This window comes from Stegostoma tigrinum, chromosome 19 (genome assembly GCF_030684315.1).
Source record: "Stegostoma tigrinum isolate sSteTig4 chromosome 19, sSteTig4.hap1, whole genome shotgun sequence".
NCBI lineage: Eukaryota > Metazoa > Chordata > Chondrichthyes > Orectolobiformes > Stegostomatidae > Stegostoma > Stegostoma tigrinum.
The window spans coordinates 18,024,878-18,049,869 of NC_081372.1; the positions used below are offsets into that span (position 1 = coordinate 18,024,878).

At 41.2% G+C, this 24,992-nt stretch overlaps 1 protein-coding gene across 4 annotated transcripts in view; it reads left to right on the plus strand.

Moving 5' to 3' along the window:
• LOC125461330 (calcium-responsive transactivator-like) overlaps window positions 1-24,992 on the plus strand; it is a 121,313-nt gene that overhangs the window by 2,106 nt on the left and 94,215 nt on the right. For 3 of the 4 annotated variants that reach the window (XM_048549976.2, XM_048549979.2, XM_048549975.2), the window contains exons 2-3: window positions 1,923-1,999; window positions 19,445-19,529. In XM_048549976.2, the coding sequence (XP_048405933.1) occupies window positions 1,923-1,999; window positions 19,445-19,529 (162 nt within the window). Of the gene's footprint in view, window positions 1-1,407; window positions 1,490-1,922; window positions 2,000-19,444; window positions 19,530-24,992 lie in introns of those variants that run through there. The other variant, XM_048549978.1, reaches the window with a different exon arrangement.

Consider the following 24,992-nt stretch of genomic DNA (forward strand, 5'->3'; position numbering starts at 1 on the left):
AAAAAGGACTCCCTTTTAATGTTATGGTACAAACTTTTTTTATATTTATGGTGAGTCAAGTAGCCACCAGTGCTGATGTTTGTATACTTTTCTACCTTTCCATAGGTTTATTCTGTCATCCTGTTTTACCTGGGAGAGGGGAATGGTATTAAGATAGAATCACCTACACATAAAATAGATTTAACGTGAAAACGTAATACGGCTGGTGAATACTCCATAGCAATAATCAGAAATATACGGCGAAATGAACAATATTATGAAAGCTGGAAATATTCAGCCCGGCAGGCGGCAACCTGTAGAGACAGAAACAGAATTAACCCTTCAGATTGGTGACCTATTTTGGTGAACGTTAGCGGGATGGCCGATTATAAACAAACATTGGGAAAGGTGCTGGGAACAGGGTTGGGTGGTAAAGGGAACAACCTGTAGGTAAACGCAAAATAGAATATTGGTGCAAAACGAACTTTAAATATGGGAAATTCAGTTTTACATACCGTTTGGAAGATGAGGGGGAAAGGCTGTCTGTTCAACTGAGCAGTTAAACTTGCTCAAAACAATGAAGGCTTTCTCGCATTTTATTTGTATATTTGCATAAACAGAATGGGCCACTAATTTTAGATAACAAGGTGTCGAGCTGGATGAACACAGCAGGCCAAGCAGCATCAGAGGAGCAGGAAAAGCTAACGTTTCGGGTCGGGACCTTTCTTGAGAAATGGGGGAGGGGAAGGGGAATTCTGAAATAAATAGGGAGTGGGGGGAGGTCGATAGAAGATGGATAGAGGAGAAGATAGGGTGAGAGAAGACAGACAGATAGATCGATCAAAGAGGCGGGGATGCAGCCAGTAAAGGTGAGTGTAGGTGGGGAGTTTGGGAGGGGGTAGGTCGGTCCGGGGAGGACGGACAGGTCAAGGAGGCGGGATGAGGTTAGTAGGTAGGAGATGGGGTTGGGACTTGAGGTCATGGAGGCGGGGATGAGCTGGGCTGGTTTTTGGATGCGGTTGGGGAGGGGAGATTTTGAAGGTTATGAAGTCCAATTGCCATTAATTTTATAAGGCTGCTGGAACTTTAACACCGTGCCATGCCATTTTGCAACTGTTCGCATGTAAGGTCGTAAGAGTCCAATTTTCAAATACAATACTGGAAATTTTACACAAAGGTACGATTTTATTGCTCTTAATTTAATCTTGCAGTTTTATTGGAGACTAGGATAATTTGCTGTAAGAGCTGCCTAATGTTCAAGGAATGAAAATAACTAACAGTCATGTAGGATGGAATCTTGTAAACACAAAGCACTGAATAATTAGCGAGGAACATGAGCGTCAATTTTATTTTTATTTTGTTGAGTCACCAATGACTGGATTTCATTAAAATATGTATATCACATTTGGGAGCTAACATACGCTTCTCAAATGATTGATGAATGCTTATCCTGGCACAAATTTTCGGACTTCAAACACAACTGGATTGGATCTCTCTTAATGATTAACTGGTGAGGGATGTTTGTACATGAATGTATGAATACCAGGAAGAAAAAATGTAGTGTTAGAAGAGGGGAATGTCATTCTTAAATTATGAAGAATTGATATTTTAATCAAATAATCAGAAACTATATTAAAGGTATGATGCTTATATTTTGTAAAAATTTGAGAGAGCACTTTTATACAAACATATTGGTATGGTTGATGTATTAGTTGCAGTTTAGTTGCAGTATAAGTATGCCTCAGCTGAGGTCATATTGCAAACTAGTCTGCCACTATTGTTTAATGTTATTTTAATTTACAGTGAACATTGTACTGCAGTTTTATCACATTTGTACTGTCCCCTGGTGAAGTGAATATTTAAATGCTAAGAGTATTAAATTAGCTGTAATATCTCAAAGTTTTGGATATTTACCGTAAGTTTCTGATGATTCTTGCTTTTAGATGTTGGATGAAAACAATCATTTGATACAATGTATCATGGATTACCAGAGTAAAGGCAAAACTGCAGAATGTTCTCAGTAAGTTTTCTTTTGTTGTCGTTTTTAAATAAAATTACCAAAGTCTCTCTCACCTCTATTCCTATGGAATAGTTTTGTAATATTGCTGCAGTTGTGATATATGTACAAGAAGCTGGAAAATTGAGCAATTGCTTGGGAAAGTTGTGATGATGAGGAAATATGTCTGAAGATAAAACAATGTTGTCATGTTTTAGCATTGTGCTTTCAGAATATTAATTAATAGAGACAAGTACATGTATCAGACCTGGGATGAAGATGGAATACTCACATGCCTTGGGATGATTAAGTCTACTGGAACCCTGATGTTCTGATTTTTGTCCAACCTATATGCTTAACTTTCCCTTTTCTTGAGTGATTACACATCTATTGGTGTGCAGTAAACAACAAGTATTAGATTGATTGGATAAGTATTTCTTTTTGAGTTAATAATAAGACGTGTAGCTCATGGGATCAATATTATAGCAACAATGGAAAGTTTAGTATTGCTGAAATTTAATTTTATTGTCTTCTTTATGATTTAACTCTGACTTGATAATATTCCAACTGTAAGCCTAAATATTTCAAAATCATGCATACAGATCATCTGTCATAAAATCATAAGTAGGAGCAGGAGTAGACTATTCAGTCCATCCGGCCTATTCTGTAATTCAATAAAATCATGATTTAATATGACATTGCCCTTAACTTCACTATTGTCTCCCCCCCCCATAACCCTTGACTCCCTTGTTGATTAATAATTGAGCCTCCAAGAGTCTTTTGTGCTTTAAAAAGATCACCTTGCAATCTTCTAAACTCCACTGAGTATAGGCTAAACCTGCTCAACATTTCCTCATAAGACAATTGCTTCATCCCAAGAATCAGCCTAGTGAACTTTTTCTGAGTTGCTTTCAATGCAAGTTTATCCTGCTTTAAGTAAGGAGACCAGAATTGTAGACCAATGCATATCCAGTTGCAGCAGGACTTCCCTATTCTATTACTAACATTCCTTTGCCTTCCTAATTACTTGCTGTAATTGCCTGGTAAGTTATTGTGCTTCATATGCAAGGACACCCAGATTCCTCTGTACTGCAGCATTCTACAACCCCTCGATATAAATAATTTCTGGCAAAGTAGGCAACCTTACATTTACCAGCATTTATATTTCATCTGCCGGTGTTTTTTCCCATTCACTTAGCTTGTCCATGTTCTTTAGAAGACTGTTTGTAACTTCCAGACAACTTACTTTTTATCTTCCTTTTCATCATAAGCATATCTGACACCATAATATTTAAGAGCAGAAGTATGCCATTTCAGCCAAACGAGTTTGCCCAGCCATTCAGTACAATTATGGCTAATCTGATAACCCTAAATTCTATTTTCCTGTCCTTTCCTAATAACCCTTGAATCCTTTGCTGATTAATCAGCAGTCTATCTCAGACTTTAATGTACATAACAGCTGAGCTTCAACAACCCTTTGTGATAAATTATGCCACAGATTCATGTTCCTCTGATAGAAGAAATTTCCCTTCATCTCTGTCTTAATGGACGTCTCTTAAGTGGGCAACCCCATATTCTGAGGTTATTCTAAGATCTTCCACAATGCCAACCTCTCTTTATGTACCCTGTCAAACCCTCTGTTTCAATCAGATCACCTCTCATTCTTTTAAACTAAGGAGGACAAGCCTAATTTCCTCAGACTGTCCTCATAGGAAAATCCCTCCATACATGAGTTTAACCTAGTGAACCACTTCTGGACTGCCTCCAATGCCAGTGTATCTTTCCTAAGTTAAAGTGAGCAAAACTCTTCGCGGTATTCCAGCTGCGGCCTAACTAGTGCTTTAGCAAGACATCCCTATTTTCATAGACTCTTCATAGCTTGTGCCTAGTCAGTCCTTTCATCCATGACACTAAGTCCCTGAAAGTGGGGTCACCAGCTGAAATCGTCTGGTGATGAGCCTAAGCTAGCAATAGCTATTGTAGAACAACTATAGTCCCCCCCTCTGAAAAGACTGTCCTTTCTATTTCCCCTTTTCCCTACTTTCACACCTCCCATTCTTTGTCTGTTGCATTTATGCTATTCTTTGGGTGATTTTTGTCTTTGACCGTCAAGACTGATACAAAATATTTGTTCAATATTTCTGCCATATGCTTGTTTTTGATTATTTCCCCAGTATGACCTCTTCAAGGACTAGTACTCACTTTCTCTACTCTTTTCCTTTTTCCGTAACTGTATAAGGTCCTACTGTCGTCAAGTGAATCTGCATGAGAGTTAGGGTGTGAGAGTGCTGCAGAAGTGGGGCATGTAAGCTTAAATGAGAACGATCACCATCAGCAGAGAAAAACCTAGCATAATTTTATATAAACACACTAATGCTCTATTATGGAGTTTTAGAATTGAGACAATTGTGTGAATTACTCACATTTTTCTTTAGGTGTTGTCTGAATAACACGATTGACTTCTTTCATTGTACTTCACTCCCGAGGATGTATCATTCAGCATCTTTTGAATAATGGCAAAGGGTTACAACTCATCATCCGTACAGATATTTGCTTACTAATGTAAGATCTGTAATGTCTAAATTCAGCACCTACTTTGAAAAGTTCGCTGAGCCACAAACAATCTGAACTTTTAAAAACGTGAATACATGCAAATTGTATTACAGCATTGTATTGTATATAGACAAACAAGGTGCAATGTTCTGTGAAAGTAGAATTGACTGTCAAGCAGCTACTGGACAGAGGTGAACCAGGAGTGGACCTGAAATAGGAGCAGGAGTTGGCCACATGGGCCCTTAAATCTGCTTTGTCATTCAGTCAAGTCATGGCTGATTTGTTTTTGTCCTCAGTCCATGTTCCTGCCTACATTCAATAATCCATGACTCACCAACAGATCAAAAATCTGTCCAACTCTGCCTTGAATAAATTTAGCCTTGACTGCTGTAAAGGTTAACAACTCTGAATAGAAATTCATTCGCAAGTCTGTCTTTAATGGGCAACCCCTTTATTCTGAAACTGCAGCCTCTAGTTCTAGATTTCCCCATGAGAGAAAATATCCCCCCTCATGATCCAGTTTGACAAGCAGTCTCAGAATCTTGTGTTAATAATATTATCTCCCTTCTCATTTAAGGAAAAGACTCATCTAACTAATCCACAAAACTGATACTGCAGAATATAATAAAAAAATGCCAATATTGGTAACCTAAATCATGTGGAATTGAAAATGTGCAACTAATTACGAACAAGCTGAAAAGCTCAATAGTCTATTTACGTTAATGTATAATTTAATTCACTTGAACATCTGAGTGTTAAAAGTGAATCTCGTTTATTATTTAATGAGCAGAATGGTATTGTATGGAAATGTGCATTGGTGGTGTATCATTCAATGACTAATATAACAAAGCGAAGTTCGTGGCTGGTATTTTGTTGAGCTTTTTGAAACTGTTTGGAGGCATGTTTAAAAATGGGAAGTACATCTACTCAGGGGTGGGTTGTGTTCTCTTATGCGACAAGGTTCTCAGCTTATTTCGTATTCACACCAGAATTTATGAGCAGAGAATCCTACTGTCTGCCAGGACTTTCTGGGTTACAACATCTGGTCAGCATTACTGTGGTATCAGTGGCGCTACATTGGTAGCTGCAATAAAGTGATGGACATTGATTTCATGTGAGGGCCCTGATGAAGATAAATAGCACCCAGCCTTGTGTGTGGCTGTCATCTGCAGTCGCAAGTTTACAATGCTAGCTGTCACTCACAGGGGCATGATAGAGAGTTGTACACATGAGTGCAGATCATTTATCCTCTAGCGGTACTGGAACCAGGTTCTTTTGAATCATACGTGTATACCGAACTCTGCAGCCATCTCTGGTCAGGTTGCCTTCATCAGCTGGGATGGTCTCGAGTCATTATCCTAGAGATCATGCGCAAGCTGGAGTGAAGGGCAGAGAAATTTGCTCATGTTCTATATGATGTTGCGGCTCCAGCCTATAAGTGCATCACTTCCTCCGCGGACCAATCAATAGATACTATGGAGAGCCAGATCCATTAGAGTAATCAGTATCAGCCTGATGTGCAAGCGAACCTTGCTTGAGGTTGTTTGGATTAATTTACTGGCTACATGTGAGTAGCCCCAGGGACCTTGACCTCTTCCGGGTGGGTCATGCTCTCAAGGGGTGACTCACTAACATAAAGGTAGTACCCAGGAAATGCCAATGTAAGACCCTCTAGAAGAGGCTCACCTCATCCGTTCTCCTCTGGCAGGGACTACAAATGATTCCATAGGGTTAGATAGAAGAGGTTGCATGTGTACCTGTGCAGGAGCTGTCCAGCAGGCTCAGCCCTCTAGACTCTAGACCATCAGAGGGTGCCTGTCAAAGCCATCTAAGGCAGGGTGGCAAGGTGGATTGCAACCCACTCTCAACTGTGACTGCCAAGGTGGCACCAAGATATACTGGTTGGAAAAGAGAGCTTCAATAACAGTGAAGATATTTGAGTATGCAGGTGTCAATGTTCTGTACAAAACTTGGCACAAATATGGCACTTTGTATGACAGTACTGTGGTCTCTTAATGTTTTATGGCTACTGGTTATAATTTCCTTATAGACTACCTTGAAGGGTGATGCTCATCCTAGTTGTTCACACGTGCAACAGTGCAAAGAGCACCGACACTGTCATTTACTGCTGTCTTCTGAAAGCAGGAACTTAAGCGAGATGGGTTTGGGAGTCAGTTAGCATAATTTAGCTCTGTTGTATCTCTGTGAAAGATGAACGCTCCTTGCAATGAAGGTGTGAGTCATACAAGCACAGCCTCCATCTATTGCTGTATAACTCCATACTGATGCTCGAGACGACAGAAAACTGAACAGGAGGTTATTGGTACAAAGGCAATAGATTAACTACAATTTATGCTGAACAAAGTAGCTACATGTTTTCAAATTCTTAACCAGGCTTTCCCTTGAGGGCAAGAACACCTCTGCACCCTAATTGACTTATAGTTCTTTCTGAATGTATTGCTATGTTATTGTAAGGTCACACACTTTCAAATCTGGCTACTGTCAGGTTCTTTCAGTCCATCTGCCTTGTCTCTTTGCTGCCCTGGCTTCTTCAGCATTTTCATTGTCAGTGTTGGCTCACTCACTCTTCCTTATCTGAGGAGATTGGTGGGTGGCCCTTCTTGCCCTGTTTTACATTCTCACCCCATTTTTGAGCAAGCTTGTGCAGGACACAGCAGTCACTAATCCGGAGTCCCTTTTCTGAGCAGTCCAGGCAATGGAGGCCCATTTTCAGTCGACTCATTGTCTGTTCACTGATGGTGCCAAATGAGCAACATTCTGGTACTGCTCAGCATCAGTCTGAGGGATTTGTTCTGAGGTCATGTGTCTGTACGTAGCCACTGTCACCCACAGGCCAGCACCAGAGATGGTATGAGGTGGCAACTTAGGAGTTGTGCAGAATTTAAGTGACATGACAGCTCCCTGGAGAGCAGGTGCGTGTCTGCAGGAATTGTTGCCTGTGGTCACAAAACAAGGTGGATATTGAAGGAGTGAAATCTCTTGGACAAGAATCTGACTGGAAAAAAAGCCACGGAGCTCGGAGTACCACTGCCGATGCAGTGGGTGGCCTCTTGTTCCAGACGCAACCTTGTAAGGTCTACAGATCTGACAGCTTAAACAACTTGGGTCTCTGGGTCTGTGGTGAACTCAGCAAACTGTATTACCTTCCTGTAAAGGTCACCAGTGAATTCACAAACACACTATAAGCTACCAATTGAAGATACCACCCATCTCCAGTTGAGGTTTGAAAGGGGCCAATGGCCAAGAACCAGGAACCACGAGCATAGTGCTGCATCCCAAGCTGAATTCTGCCTGCAGGAAGGGATAGATGTATGTGACACTTTCCTTCGTCGTGCATCTCTGGAAATGTCTTCTACTCCCCTACAGATGGCTGCAATACCTTCGGTGCACCCTCACTCACTATACTGCTCAACGGATCTGAGGTCTCTCGCTTTCTTCGTCATGTGCAGCTTGCACATACATAGCTGCAGTCCCCTGAGACTCATGTCTCTACTTCCATTTGGTATTCACCTCTTCTTCACCCTCCTCCCCTTCTCCATTCCATTAGTAAAGCTAACACACAGTTGTCGGATTGATTTAAAGATCTGACGTGGAAATATTGATCTGTGTAGAAATATCAGGCATGAGATTTCCCCAGGTTTTCCATTTGAGATCTTGACATAGTCAAGCCACTATTTGGGCTCGTACAAGGTTTTGGTTGATAGCCTGCTATTACTCATGACAAGATGTATCCTCCATGGCCGTGACCAATGTTTCCCATCCTGACACTGCCATCTGCAAGCTATTTGTAGCCGTGATATTTACATTGCTCCCCACGCTTGTGGAAGATAGCACTATATGACTACTCATTGCAGTGCAGCCTCACAATCTGGGAATAACAATTTCCTACCCACACCCTCGACATTTAAATGCATGGGCCTTTGAATACTTCTGCTCATTCTGTGAAATAAACACCTCCGTCCCCACCATCAACAGTGCTGGTGATGCCTAAGTACTCCTCTTGTCAAAGGTTAATGAGTGACTGGACATGATTGGGGTGTTGGTGTTTGGAGCTGTTAGAGCTTATTCACCTTGATGCTCCAGTAAGTGTTTCCTTTCTGTACAAAGCCTCTAACAGAATGCTTGCTCAGTAGTAGTTTTCAGTTTCTATTTTGCTTCCCTTAAGATGTGTTTGCACTGCGCAAGAACATGTGTGAACAGATTTTGGCATCTCCCATTAGCATAGTGCGTTTTCTGAGATATCTTGCTTTGAAACTCAATTTATAGAATGATGGTGGTAGTAAATTCTTCCTTTTGAGTTGTTCACCCTTTACTCTTTCCCCCTCTACAAAACACCTCTACCCCCATGATGTACATAGCCTTTTCCTTTTGTGTGGCAACTCTGTCCTTTTTCAATCTTCCTCTATGATTATCAGCTCTTTCACTATCTCCTTCTCTATTCCTGCTTTTTTTCATCTTTTTCTGATTCAGTTCAGCTACGCTTTCTCCCTCCCCAGCATATCTAATCGATATGTTCCGCATCCTCTTCGCTCCTATTACTATCACTCTCCCCTCTGCATTTCAGTTTGCTTTCTGTATTTCCCAGGATCATTCCTGTGTCCTTTAATTTCTATTCCTTAGCAACCAGTCCATGTTTCTGTGAACCTTTTCTGTTCAACCACCTTTTATTTTGTAGACCTCTTTTCAGTTGAACCCCATTTGCTTGTCCTGGTCAAGTATGCTGGCATCAGCCAGTGTGACTGCCTTGCTTGGGCAGGCTCTTGGACCCAGCCTTCACCCTGAGCACAGTAACCATTTAACCACAACAAGCTGAACTGCATACGACTGAGTCTTCCTTAAAAGGCAATCCACCTGAAAAGTTCTGAGAACTTAATAGTGAAACGTTAACTTGTTGACTGGAATCTGAAATTTTGCTTCCCATCCAATTAATTCTCCCTCTTTACTCTCCTAAAAGTGTAGGGGTGTGGATGGGGTGGGAGCAAGAAAGTTCTGCCCAAGGCATTTAAATGCCAAGTGTATATATGTTGATTTTTGTATCACTAAGCTGGATAATTAAATTCTTGAATGAATTAGAAGAGATCACGTAAACATTGAGTTCAGATTAAACAACCAGCTTAATATCTTTAAATTTACTTTATTAGTAATCAAGCATCAAGTTAATTATTTTTCATTCCACTAGCTTTTCTTGCCCTTACAGGAGCTTTCGGACTGACACCTATCGCACTTTGTGACATGCCACAAACGGAATTGTCAGTTTAATAATCTAGAACATGATGGTGCTGGTCTCCCTCGAATGACTAAATGCAAAAACAAAGTTGCTGGAAAAGTTCAGCAGCCCTGGCAGCATCTGTGAAGGAGAAAACAGAGTTAGTGTTTCGGTCCCGGTGACCCTTCCTCAGAGCTGGGCAAAGGTCACTTCCACTGGCCATTCTGAGGAAGGGTTACCAGAACCGAAACATTAACTGTGTTTTCTCCTTCACAGTTGCTGCTAGACCTGCTGAGCTTTTCCAGCAACTTTGCTTTTCTTATTACTAAATACAAGATATTTTTGTCACTCAATCTAATATCTGATATTTTTAAGTATTTACAGTTCAATAAACATAAATTGGTGTTTCAGTAATGTATATGATATATGTCACTGCTTAGCATTTGAAGTTCAACTTACTCCCAAAGTATTTAGAGTGACAATAGGCCATTCAGCCCCTCAAACTGATTCTGGCATTTAATTGGATCTTAGCTAATCTGTACGTACGATCAAGAACAAAAACAAAGTTGCTGGAAAAGCTCAGCAGGTCTGGCAGCGTCTGTGAAGGAGAAAACAGGGTCATCAGAGTGCGTATTTGAGAACATTGTATGTAAGATCAATCTATCCACCTTGCTTCTGTAACCTTTTCCCAACAAAACCTAGCAGTCTTAGTGTTAATATTTTTATTTGACTCCCCCAAGCTCACCAGATTGAGAAGGAGGAAATTCCAGATTTCCTCAACCTTTGTGTGAAGCAGTGCTTTCTGATATCACCCATGAATGACCTTGCCCATTATCAGTTTCAGCTCACTTGTTGTGATCTTTCCTACTGGAGGAAATGGGGTAGATAGAAACCATCAAATCCTTTAACTATCCTAAGCCTCTCAGTTAGATCATCTTTATTTACATGCCCCTTTTTTATGTTTCACACCGTGAAAATAGTTTTGTTTGACTTATGTTCTCTTTGTTCTCTATTCCCCTGCTAGTTATTCCTTCTTGCTTGCTTTTAAGGAGTTAAAGTTGATGTTTTGAGTGCAGAACTTTTTGCCTCTTTGGTGGGAAAATATGGGGACAGTGCAAAAGTTAGAATCATGATATCGGAAAACGTTTTTGCAATTTCCCTCTTAAGCCTCAAATGGTGATTTCAAAACCTAGCCATGGAGTTGTGACTGCCCTATTTCCAGGCATTTATTTTTCTTTAAAACTACAGTTTGCCTTATTTACGTGTCACTACCATTCCGCTCAACTTCCCTGAGAAACTAGATGGTGCAAAGTCCTGATGTCTAGATCAGATTGGGTACCTGGCAGTTGCAGCAATGCTGAATATTGTCCAGTCATAATCCAACTGATTTTTACAGCAATGAGCCTGTAAGGGGCGGCATGGTGGCTTAGTGGTTAGCACTGCTGCCTCATGGTGCCAAGGACCTGGGTTCGATTCCACCCTTGGGTGACTGTCTGTGTGGAGTTTGCACATTGTCCCAGTGCCTGCGTGGGTTTCCTCCGGGTGCTCCAGTTTCTTCCCACAGTCCAAAGATGTGCAGGCTAGGTGGATTGGCCATGCTAAATTGCCTGTACAGTTCAGGGATGTGTAGATTGGGTAGGTTACGGAGGTCTGGGTCGGATGTTCTGAGGGTCGGTGTAGACCTGTTGGGCTGAAGGGTCTGTTTCCATACTGTAGGGATTCTATGATCTATACTCCATGACCAAATCCACCTTGACTCCATATCCACACAAGTCAGCATTGGAAAGCTTCCAGCTTCACCACATTATCATACCTGCTTTCTGATCAACTCGCACGCACCATTCAACATTTTGCTTTGGAGATCAGATCTATAACTTGCGTGACCCTACCAGGTCACTTTGCACATGGTAATACAGTACATTACATGGGATTTATGTTGTGGCCCTTAGCCTGTTTCTTTGCATTCACTCATGTTGCACTCACTTGGAGGCTGCCAGCTTCTATAAATTTTACATTGCTTCTCTAGCACACACTCACTGACTTTACCATTGACTTATAGACTGACAGCCTCTGTGTGGCTCACACTGCTTTCTCAGCACACAGTGCTCGGTTACAAGATACCAATATATGTGGTTTGCAGTGCTTTTTAGCCCAGAGGCAGATACAGGCACCTTGAAATAGTGGGAAGCACAGAATAGTCAAGCACTAGAACTTTTGCTGTGTGACGATGATGCTACACCACATATGCAACATGTACCTGCAGTTTACACAGTAAACACTCTACATGTGTTTCAAGCCAATATGGTAAAAGGGACCAGATCTCATTGGAGTTCAGGGCATCTGCTGCCTGTCAGAGGCAAATAATGGCCAGTCAAGGAGCTGGTCCAATTCCAGTCAAAGGGATTGGCCACAGTCAATCAGTCATCACTACCAGAATGCAAGGAAAGCAATTTTGCAGTTTGGGGATTAGGCTGCAGTCTGTCCTGCAGGTCAAGTGCAAGGATTTGGAAATTATGGGTAGGTCAGTCAAGGTACTGTGGAAACATCAGTCTGAGCCTGTTTTCCTGCAACAAGACTGACTGAGACTCCGAAGAACTGAGTCCGATGGAACTGGATGCATGGACAGTTAGTCATAGAACCATCAAATCCCTACAGTGTGGAAGCAGGCCATTAGGCCCATTGATCCACACTGACTCTCCCAACAGCCACCCCCTACCCTATCCCTGAAACTCTGAACTTCCTATGTTTAATCCCCCAAGCCTTGGACACTATGGGCCATTCAGCATGGCCAATCCACCTAACCTGCACATCTTTGGGAGAAAGTTGGAGCATCTGGAGGAAACCCATGCAGATATGTGAAGAGCATACAAACTTCACTGTCATCGGATGGTGGAATCAAACCTGGGCCCATGGTGCTCTAAGGAACTAAGTGCTAACCATTGAGCCATGGTGCCACCCATAGTGATGATGCATATGCAGGAGAGGTGGTGAGGTGCTCCCAGTCAGTGAGCAGGACACACAGACAGGAGGAAAGATTAGTGATTAGGATGAGCTGGGTGAGAAGCGTTGAGTGGACATGCTGCATGCAATAGTGAGCGTTTTAGTTCATGGGACACGGTGAGAGGTATATGCAGTGGCAGTGGCAGTGTCAGTGAGAATAAGTGGTGATCCTGCAAGTGGGAAACAGCACAGAGGAGATGGTGATGTTTGCAAAGAACAGATCATTGATCTTCTTTCTGAACTGCTGTGCATCCTTCTTCAATGGAACGCAGTGTGGAACCTGTCAACTGTTTGGGTCCAGCTGACTGGTTCTGGTGGCATTCCTCCTGCAGGTCATCAATGGAATAATGGACTTCTCTCCTCTTTAACACTCCATTCAGCAACATTTCACATCCTTGACCATGAAGCTTTGCTTCAGTGATAAAGGCCAAGGAGCGCAATGTGAGGGGCATTCCTGCCTTGCAGTTTCTGACGTGGTGTGCAACTGAACTTTAAATATAGTGTCAACTGTGTTGCACAATCAATGAAGTGAAAAGCCAAAAATTGTGTGAGAAATGTAGCTCCAAGCCAAGAATCTCACTTGACAAAATACTTAGAGTCATAGAGATGTACAGCATGGAAACAGATCCTTCAATCCAACTCATTCCTCCTGACCAGTTATCCTAAATTAATATAGTCCTATTTGCCAGCATTTGGCCCGTATTCCTCTAAACCCTTCCTATTCATATTCCCATCCAGGTACCTTTTAAATGTTGTTATTGTTCCAACCTCCACCACTTCCTCTAGCAGCTTTTTCCATACACGCACCATCGTCTGCATGAGAAAGTTATCCTTCAGGTCCCTTTTAAATCTTTTCCCTCTCACATTAAACCTATGCCCTAGTTTTGGGCTTCTGTACCCTGGGGAAATGACCTTGGCTATTCAACCTATCCATGCCCCTCGTGATTTTGTAAAACTCTATAAGGTCACCCCACAGCCTCTAACAGTCCAGGGAAAATGGCCACAGTCCATTCGGCCTCTTCCCCGTAGCTCAAACCATCCAACCCCCATGTAGTGATTGGAAGCAGGTGGATCTTGTTGACTGAGATCCTTGATTGGGGTTGTTAATCTGGGCCAATCAGGAAGCCCTGGTTGATCAATATAAACAGATTTAGACTCTCTTCAGTTCAGTAACTGACTCTGAGCTGGCTGGATACAGCCAGTGTACTGTGCACAAATAAATAAAAGGTGACTTGGTGATGGGATACTAGCCTCTGTGGTAATGAAGGACATTTGCTTGCAATGGTCATCTTGGAATTGGGACAAGCATTTCTGGAATCTTGCCTTTATTTTGGAAGCTTGACTCCATTGATTCTGCTGTTGAAGTTGGGCTCAGTATGTGGAAAGAATGCAATTTTGTTTGTGGGGAAAATGGTATTGGAGCAGATGAAAAGCAACAAGTAATCTTTCTGACTGCTTGTGGACCTGCAGCATCTTCAGTTATAAGGGGCTTAACTTTCCCAGAGTCGCCAGACACTCAAACCTTCTAAGAGTTGACAGACTACGTTAAGGAATATTACAACCCCCAAACCACCTCCAGTTCTTAGATGCTGTTTTATTTGGCTGTTAGAGAACTGGGGGAGTCTGTATGGGGATTTTTGACGAGGTTCATATGACTGGCAGAGGCATGTGATTTTGGGTTAACACTGAATGAGATGCTGAGAGACTGTTTGGTATGTGGGATTAATTACATAACTCTGGAGAAGTGCCTACTGGCTGTACTGGACTTCAAACAGCACTACAGCTGGCTTTGTCGTTAGAAATTATGGTATGTGGAGTATATGAGTTGCAGGGTGTTCCAATGGAAGTGGACATTCTCCCCAATCTGACTCAGCTTGGAGAACATCACTTGAGTGTAGGCAATATATTTGGCAAAATATGTTTTTGACTGCTGTGAAGTCTCTCAATTGGATAACTTTTCCAGTAGAAAACATGCCATGCCTTCTGAAATAGGCAGTAACTGTACTGGGACCAGCAGATTCTGGACTCTGTCGTTGGCTGGAAATATTTTGTATATCCAAATTCCCTGTGTTCATGGTAACATTCAAGCCATTTAAAGATTTCCTGTAAAAATGCTCACGGAGGTATTTATTAATAATGTTACTGGAGACTAGTGGAAGAGGTGAGGAGTGGATGACTAAATTTTAGAACTGGTGCTACATTTGTGAAATGTCAAACAAAACAATGTAGATCTATTATATTTTGCTCTGTAATACTGGGGATTGGGGTTGGGGATTGCAGAGATTACTCCCCTGCCTAATGCTGGCAATAACTGTGACAACATTTCAGGAAGTTTATACATTTTCAGAATTCTGTTTCAAGCTGAACCTCTATGAAAATAGACTCTTAATATAGATGAACTGTTCAGAAGTGTTTGCATAACCAGCTTTGTAAAACAGCTTCATATTGAAAGAGTGACTGGAATCGGAAGGTGAATTGATCAGTCACAATACATATCTCTGAGTCATTGATAGTTTCTTGATATGTGCACAGGATTACCTGCAAAACATTTTATTCTAAGCTCTGAGCTGATGGAGTGAAGACTGGAAAATGGTCAAACTGCGTGAAAATAAGTACAAAGTCGAATGAGAAAGCTTGACATATAGTATTAAATTTCAATGACTACCTATGGCAGAACCAAATCTGAGAGATTACCACACACCCTGGTTATTTTCACTGTCTAAACTATCTTCATTCTCCACGATATCATACCTTTTAATAGAGAATGTAACTGCCGAATTCAAAAAGGAAACAGGAAACTGCATGCCAGTTAGCTTACTGTCTGCCAAAGGGAAGATGCTATAAGCTATTATTAGAGATGTTATCGTGGGGCATTTAGATGATTGCAAAGTAATCAGGCAGAGTCAGCATTGCCTTGTGAAAAGGAAAGTGTGTTGAACCAATTTGTTGGAATTCTTTGATGACGTAACGTGTGCTATGGACAAAGGCGATGCACTTAGAATTACAGAAGACATTTGGAGAAAAAAGGTGCCATATCAAAGATTATTGTGGAAAATGAAAGCTCATATTGCAGTGGATAAAAAAGTGGCCTGGATAGAAGATTGGCTGGCTAATGGGAAGCAGACAATAGTCATAAATGGGTAATTTTCTGGATGACATGATTGAATGTGTGGTGTGCCACATCATTACTCGACCCTCATCCTTTTCCAATATACGTAAATGACTTGAACAAAAAGATAGAAGGTAAGATTCTAAATTTGCTGATGACACAAAAATAAGCAAATTAAGTTTGAAGAGGACACAGAGGCTCTAAGGGCTTATAAATAGGTTAAGAGGGTAGATAAAGATGTGGCAAATCGAGTATAATGCAGGAAAATGTAAAGCTGTCTGTGTTGGCAACAAGAATAAAAAAAACAGATTAGATAAATGGTGAGAGATTGCAGAGCTCTATGATTGAGAATGATCTGGGTGACCTAATGCACAAATTATCAAAGATTAGTATGCAGGTGCAGCAAGTAATTTGAAAAGCTAGTAGAATGTTATTTTTTTTTGGAGGGGGAATTAAATACAATAGTAGGGAGGTTATACTTCAGTTGTACAGGGCACTGGTGAGATCACACCTGAACTACTGAGTCCAGTATTAGCCACCTTATTTATTGGAGGATGTAAATGCATTGGACACAGTTCAGTGAAGGTTTGCTTGTGTAATACCTAGAATGAACAGGTAACCCTATAAAGTGGAATAGGCTAGGCTTATATTTACTGGAGACAGCGGTGTGGAGGTAATTTCTCTGCCTTAATGTTCATTTAAATTCCAGGTTAAAATAGGGCTGAGTTCAAATCCAAACATGGTGGTTGGTGAAATCTGGAATATAAAGCTAGCCAAATAGGAATTATGTCATCATTGTCAAAAAAAATCTGGCTGATTGATGTCTTTAGGGAAGAGAATTTTTTTGTTCTACACGTGACTCCAGATCCATGGAAAAGAGGTTGACTCTTAAATAAAACACTGAACTGCAGATGTTGGAAATGTTAAACACAAACAGAAATTGATAGAGGAACTCAACAGGCCTGGTAGCATCTGTGGAGAGAAAGCAGAGTTAACGTTTCAAATCCAGTAGCCCTTCTTCAGAACGTAATCATAGAATCCCTGCAGTGTGAAAGCAGGTCACGTGGCCCATCAAGTCCAAACTGACCCTCTGAATATCACTGCACCCAGACACACCCAATCCTTCAATCCTGTATTTACTGTGGCTAATCCAGCTTTCCTGCACACTATGGACAATTTAGTATGGCCAATCCACATAGCCTGCACATCTTTGGGTTGTGGGAGGAAACCAGAGCACCCAGAGGAAACCCACACAGACTTGGGGAGAATGTCTGTGTGGAGTTTGCACAAGCTCCTGAGGGTGGAATTGAACCCTGTCCTCCTGGTGCTGTGAGGCAGCTGTGCTAACCACTAAGCTGCTGTGCCACCTCTCAGTTGACTCCTAAGTTCCTTTTGAGCAATTTGGTTTGGGCAATAAATGACTGCCTAGCCAGTGACATACACATCCTGTGAAAAACTTCTTAAAAATGCTTTGAAGGTTAAGAGTTGACTTGATTGAAACCTATAATACACTGAGAGCCTTTACAGGATGAGTGTGGAAATCATGGCTCCTCTTGTGGGGAAATCTAGAACTAGGGGTCATTGTTGAGGAAATATTTGTTTTCTCACAGAGGATTGAGAGCCGTTGGACCTCATTTACACAAAAGATTAAGAAAGCCGAGTCGTTGAGTATTTTTTTATGGCAGAGAAAAGTTCTTGGCAAGTAAGGAGTAGGAGATTATTGGAGGTAAGTAGGAATGTGGAATAATCAGATCAACCATCATCTTCTTGAATGGCACGGCAGGCTTTAGTAGCCCTCTCCTGCATCTATTTTGTATGTTAATATGTTATAAGCTTTATTTATGAGTTAATTTTTATTCGCTTAATGTGATAAAAGGAAACCAAAATTTAAGTGCAAATGTTCAATAATTTATTGAGAATGAAATTGTAGAATTGACAATTGAATATGTGACTTGCCTTTCTACAACTGAATAGTTTGAAAATCCATTCACAACCTTTCATGTACCTTGAACTTTGGGAGCAGTTTTCCCCTCCTTAAATTCTTAAGTAAAATATACATCTGTCAATTGGCTTCAGTTGTTTATTTTGTAAAGCCTGGTTCATCACTAGGGTGTCAAATCTTTGGCTTGTGTTCGGTCCTTTAATTCCACCTTGTTACTCCATTTATATTTATTATCTGTACTGAATTTGAGGTATAGGATCATGGAAAGGCTTTTTTTCACATAACAGTGGAGTTTGCAATTGGGCAACCATGTATGTAGATACTAGCCGCTGTAGTCACTAACTAAGATTTGCCCTCTTGTTCTGCCATCTGCTGCTGTCAATGCTTCTCATTCTGGCACAGCTCTGGGTGTATTTTCTCTTGGGGCAAGCTGCTGTATACAAAGGACATCCTGTGGAGCAGGTGTATCTGTCATTGAAGATCATCTGGGTTTTGGCTGTTGTCTAGACTGAGATTTGATGAATGTCATGCTTTTATATAAGAAGGAAAGTCACCAAGCTAGCATGATTTCAATACATACAACTCAGGTCCCTGAAACTGCCGTAATCATTTTGTTCTCTTTGCTATAGCAACCTTCAGGTCAAAAGTTTAAGGACATTATGTTAGCCTGCGTAAGGAAAGGAGAAATTAGTAGTAACATTCAGCATGAGTGTACTTCTTAATTAACTATATCAGAACCACATACCCTCATCATGCAAAACTTTGGACTTCCCAAAACCAATCATCATTTTGTGTTAGCCTTTCAGTTTCAACCTTGCTTAGAATATAAAAATATTGTATGTCTTGTGATATCTGAATACATCTCATTTGTATAAAGATGTGCTCATTCCTGGCAGCGCTCATCATTTTGATGTTATAGCCATGCCTAGAGATCTATCTGGTCGTGGAGCACAAGGGTCTTTGTATCACTGTTTACTGCAAACTCTTTATACCAGCCTCCTAACCCTCTCTGTTTTATACCCAGAGATCAATTTATTCTGAGTTGAAGGAGAGGTTATTTGGAAAAATTATTTTGATGTTTTTTAATTTTGTATCCTGTTACCAGAAGTGATAATTATTTTAGCACATGACCATGGGTTAGTTAAGCATTTGGGTTTATTTGGTATTTTCAAACCTGTTTCAATCAGTTTGATACACGATTATTCACTTTAGTTCATATCAATTGCTTTGCTTTTCTAATTTTTAAATAATTAATTCAAGTGTGGATCCATTGACTGAAATAAAATATGGAGTAGAACAAAATGATTACTTAATAATGAATTCACATAACTGATCTATGAGACTGCCTCCTTCAACCACATTTAGAAACTGATGGGGGTTGATGGAGTACTAAAAACCCTTTGAATGTGTATTTACTCTATAAATTAACTCAAATTGATCCTGCACTAGGAGACAATCTGAATAGAGATTTTTTTCAGATGCACTTGTGTGTCAGGGCAAGCCCACGCAATGAAAGGACATGTGAGTTTATCATTACCATTTTCATTACCATTCTTATCATTATTGCAAAGATTTATAAAAAGTACTTTCCTCCTTGAATTAAAAGCAAAATTTTACCTGTGTTCTTCCATTTCTTAGATACCAACAAATGCTGCACAGAAATTTGGTTTACCTGGCAACAATAGCAGATTCCAATCAAAATATGCAGTCGTTGCTACCTGCTGTAAGTAATGTACCAGTGTTTGCAAAACCAGGGTTGTAACATGTTTGGCAAGAAACTTAAAAGATCTACAATAATAAATGATATTGCTAGATCAATGCTCTACCTATTAACATTTAATTCAACCTCTCTCTCTCTGCAAACCACTACAGATCTGGCATAGTTATTTTTGGGCATTATGATGTAGAATTACATATTTGCATCCTAATTAATAAAGAAATAATGATGAAGACTTATTTGTATAACATATTTCATGATCATCAGACTTGCCAAAGGGCATTTCAGCTAACATGGTGGTTTTGGAGAGAGATATTAGGAACTGCAGATGCTGGAGAATCTGAGATAACAAGCTGTAGAGCTGGATGAACACAGTAGGCCGAGCAGGAAAGCTGACGTTTCAGGCCGAGACCCTTCTTCAGAAATGGGGGAGGGGAAGGGGGTTCTGAAATAAATAGGGAGAGAGGGGGAGGCAGATCAAAGATGGATAGAGGAGAAGATAGGTGGAGAGGAGACAGGCAAGTCAAAGAGGTGGGTATGGAGCCAGTAAAGGTGAGTGTAGGTGGGGAGGTAGGGAGGAGATAGGTCAGTCCAGGGAGGATGGACAATTCAAGGGGATAGGATGAGGATAGTAGGTAGGAGATGGAGGTGTGGCTTGAGGTGGGAGGAGGGGATAGGTGAGAGGAAGAACAGGTTAGGCAGGCGGGGATGAGCTGGGCTGGTTTTGGGATGCAGTGGGGGAAGGGGAGATTTTGAAGGTGGTGAAGTCCACATTGATACCATTGGGCTGCAGGGTTCTCAAGCAAAATATGAGTTGCTGTTCCTGCAACCTTCGGGTGGCATCGTTGTGGCACTGCAGGAGGCCCAAGATGGACATATCATCTGAGGAATGGGAGGGGGAGTTGAAATGGTTCACTGTTGGGAGGTGCAGTTGTTTATTGCGAACCCTAGTTTTGGAAATTAGTTTTGGAAATGCAATTACTACAATAATGTAGATATGTGGCAGCCAATTTCCACCTAGCAAGCCCCAAAACAACAATGTGATGACAACCAGAGAATTTTTTTTGTTTCATTGATTGTAGGATAAATATTGACCAGGACACTGGGAATAAATTTCCTACTTTTCTTTGAACTAATGTTGTGGGGGATATGTGACGTTCACCTGGCAGGTCAGACAAGGCATTGGTTTAAGATTTCATTTAAAAGTAGTGCAGCACTTCTACAATGTTCCAATTATCAGTGTTAACGTTTGTGCTCGTGATATAGAATGGGAACTTAACTCGCAACCTTCAGTTGTGTGTTTTGAGATTAATTTATCACTTTTGATAAATGTACAACTCTTGATTAACTTGCAGTTTCTTGAATACTGACAGAACTGCTAGTCAATAAAGAACTTGGACATCTGGGATGTGCGGGAGTGGAATGTCTTGTCGTGGGAGCATCAGACTTGCCAAAGGGCATTTCAGCTAACATGGTGGTTTTGGAGAGAGATATTAGGAACTGCAGATGCTGGAGAATCTGAGATAACAAGCTGTAGAGCTGGATGAACACAGTAGGCCTGCTCGGCCTACTGTGTTCATCCAGCTCTACAGCTTGTTATCTCAGATTCTCCAGCATCTGCAGTTCCTAATATCTCTCTCCAAAACCACCATGTTAGCTGAAATGCCCTTTGGCAAGTCTGTTGCTCCCACGACAAGACATTCCACTCCCGCACATCCCAGATGTCCAAGTTCTTTAAGGACCGCAACTTCCCCCCCACGGTGATTGAGAACGCCCTTGACCGCGTCTCCCGCATTTCCCGCGACACATCCCTCACACCCCGCCCCCGCCACAACCGCCCCAAGAGGATCCCCCTCGTTCTCACACACCACCCTACCAACCTCCGGATACAACGCATCATCCTCCGACACTTCCGCCATTTACAATCCGACCCCACCACCCAAGACATTTTTCCATCCCCACCCCTGTCTGCTTTCCGGAGAGACCACTCTCTCCGTGACTCCCTTGTTCGCTCCACACTGCCCTCCAACCCCACCACACCCGGCACCTTCCCCTGCAACCGCAGGAAATGCTACACTTGTCCCCACACCTCCTCCCTCACCCCCATCCCAGGCCCCAAGATGACATTCCACATTAAGCAGAGGTTCACCTGCACATCTGCCAATGTGGTATACTGCATCCACTGTACCCGGTGCGGCTTTCTCTACATTGGGGAAACCAAGCGGAGGCTTGGGGACCGCTTTGCAGAACACCTCCGCTCAGTTCGCAACAAACAACTGCACCTCCCAGTCGCAAACCATTTCCACTCCCCCTCCCATTCTCTTGATGACATGTCCATCATGGGCCTCCTGCACTGCCACAATGATGCCACCCGAAGGTTGCAGGAACAGCAACTCATATTCCGCCTGGGAACCCTGCAGCCATATGGTATCAATGTGGACTTCACCAGTTTCAAAATCTCCCCTTCCCCCACTGCATCCCTCAACCAGCCCAGTTCATCCCCTCCCCCCACTGCACCACACAACCAGCCCAGCTCTTCCCCCCCACCCACTGCATCCCAAAACCAGTCCAACCTGTCTCTGCCTCCCTAACCGGTTCTTCCTCTCACCCATCCCTTCCTCCCACCCCAAGCCGCACCCCCAGCTACCTACTAACCTCATCCCACCTCCTTGACCTGTCCGTCTTCCCTGGACTGACCTATCCCCTCCCTACCTCCCCACCTACACCCTCTCCACCTATCTTCTTTACTCTCCATCTTCGGTCCGCCTCCCCCTCTCTCCCTATTTATTCCAGTTCCCTCCCCCCATCCCCCTCTCTGATGAAGGGTCTAGGCCCGAAACGTCAGCTTTTGTGCTCCTGAGATGCTGCTTGGCCTGCTGTGTTCATCCAGCCTCACATTTTATTATCTTGGAATCTCCAGCATCTGCAGTTCCCATTATCTCTGCTAGTCAATAGTTCTGCTACCTTTAGTACTGATCTGTTGTCAGGGCTCTTTGTACAGTTCCATTAAGATGTAGATTTCTTAGATTTGTGAAAAAATTCTTGTAAAGCAGTTGTGTGGTAAGCTTTTTCTTTAAATCAAGAACTTGTAGATCATAAACGAAATAGGATCAGTTGAGATGTACATTAAATTACAATTTCTCTGAATAACATTATTGGACAATGTCTATGCTAATTTAGTTTTAATTAATTGCCTTTGCCTTGCTTAGAATAGACTATCTACAATCCTTGCATCAGGAATAGCACAAATCTGTTTTCAGTACTGATTTTAAAGGGTGTACTCTGTTTAATTTTATGCAAAGATTTCTGATGAGCAAATGTGTAGTTTTTAATATTCTATCCAGATGCCAATTTACAATCAATTTAAACTTGCTTGCTTGTAAAAGTTGGTTTCCTGTGGAAGGAGGTTAATTGAATGCTTTTGTTTATATTTGAAGATCAATTTTTAAAAACAGCCAAAGAAAATGTTTTTTAAAAAATTTGCATATTCAATTACATGTTCTATGATGTCAGAATGCTCCAAAGCACTTTGAAGCCAGTGAAATGCAGGTACTGTTATAATGTAGGAAACACAACATCTGAATTGCACACACCAAGTTTTTCTGCAAACGGCAGCAAGATAACTACTCAAATCTTCTGTTTTTAGTAGGTGGCTGAGTAATGACAATTGGACTGGATACCCAGCGAACTTTCCCACGTGGTTTTTTTTTTAAACATCTACCTGCGAAAGTAGGTGGGGCCTCAGTTCAATATCTAAACTGAAAGTCTGTTCCTGCAGCCACGTAGCATTGAAGGAGTGTCAATCTGGGTTTTTGAACTCAAGTCTGAAGTCTCTGACAGAACAGGCTGGAAGCATGGCTGAAGCATTTATATGTCCAATATTTGTTTTTGCTCTCATGAAGAGGAGCAAGATACAAGCTATGAAATTCCCTTGACTGAATGCTTTAATGAAGACCTCAGATGATTCCACTTCCTGCATCAGTCTGTACTGAAAGCAACATGTAATTTATCAACAATTCCAGTCCATTTTATGTTGTGATATAAGCATTTAAAAACTGTCCAGTTTGAGCTGACTTCAGTGCATTTTCTTCAGGACTTCTACATAGATTGAACCATTTGGCCCAGTAGTTTGAAAACTATTGATACAAGTATTGCATTGTAAGTGGGAGTAATGGCACTCACTGCAAACTGAGAGAAGAAAAATGCTGAAAAATATCAACCGATTTGCGTGGTGTTTGGTTTTAATTTCCCAGTTTGAACTCAATTCTGCTGACTGATTTTAGAGGATTTCAATGTCATCAAGCAGGCTAATCAGCAAATCACATCAAAGAATTCTTACAGCCTAAAAATCAGAAAATAACAAGTAGGTTTTATTGTTCACTTAGAATGTTGTAAAAAGCAAAATAAAAATTGTGGCTTACACTTGGGGTTAAGGAAAAAGATGAGGTATCGTCGACCAATAAAACAAATGTGTTGATTTTGTTTTTGTCATATGGACTGGAGAAATTTGATGATCTGCAAAGTGAAGTCAGCTTTCAGGGCTACACAAGTTGTTGCAATTAGTTATAAACTTGCTGAACTGTTTACATGAAGTATAACAGGGTTTTTAACAAGGTATAATTTTTTTCACAGTGGGATTCATATCTTCTAATAATGATTGCCAGCTTTGAGATCTTCAACAACACACTTTCTGGAATAGTAGGGACCTGCTGACATAAACTTCTGGACTTCTGATTTTAATTCCACCTGTGCTGTAATTATTTCTGCTGATGGTACCACTGGACCAGGCAGAGGCTAGAATGAAATCTGGCCTCCTAGATCGTTTTTCTTTGGATTACCTACTGGTTATTCACTGTGAATTTTCTTTAACAACAGAATAAAAGTTTATTTCACAAAAGGTGAAAACAGAATAAAAAATTCTAGAAAGTGAACAGGTAAAATAAAAACACCCAGCGAAACAGACTTTTGATCTGTTCTCCAACAATATCCACCTGACAACAAATTAAATCCAGATAAATAACCCTCTATATCCAGCATTGAAGTTTGATGTGGTTGATTCTCTACTGTTCTTTACTGTTAACTGTGAATTTTTTTACAGGAATACTCATAAAACTGAGAGCTTAGACTTTCTCAGCTTTTTAATAACCTGCCAATCTACACAAATACAGGTTAACTGTGCTTTGCCCAAACTCTTCTATACTTGTTTTCTAGGACAGAAGTTATATTTGCTTCTAACCCCATTGGTCTCCTCCAAACTGCCTAAAAACTATTAATCACTTTTTTTTCTATACTAAAATCAATCATTGATTTTCTGGAACCTCTAAGTGGTATAAACGAGCACAGTTTTCTGATATACACTGAATTATATCTCTATTCTGGAAAGACTGTCTGATCGAGTTACTATTTTCTTTAAAATGCTTCAGGAAAGTAACCGATCCGGAGTGTCAACATTTTATAATCCAACCTCCA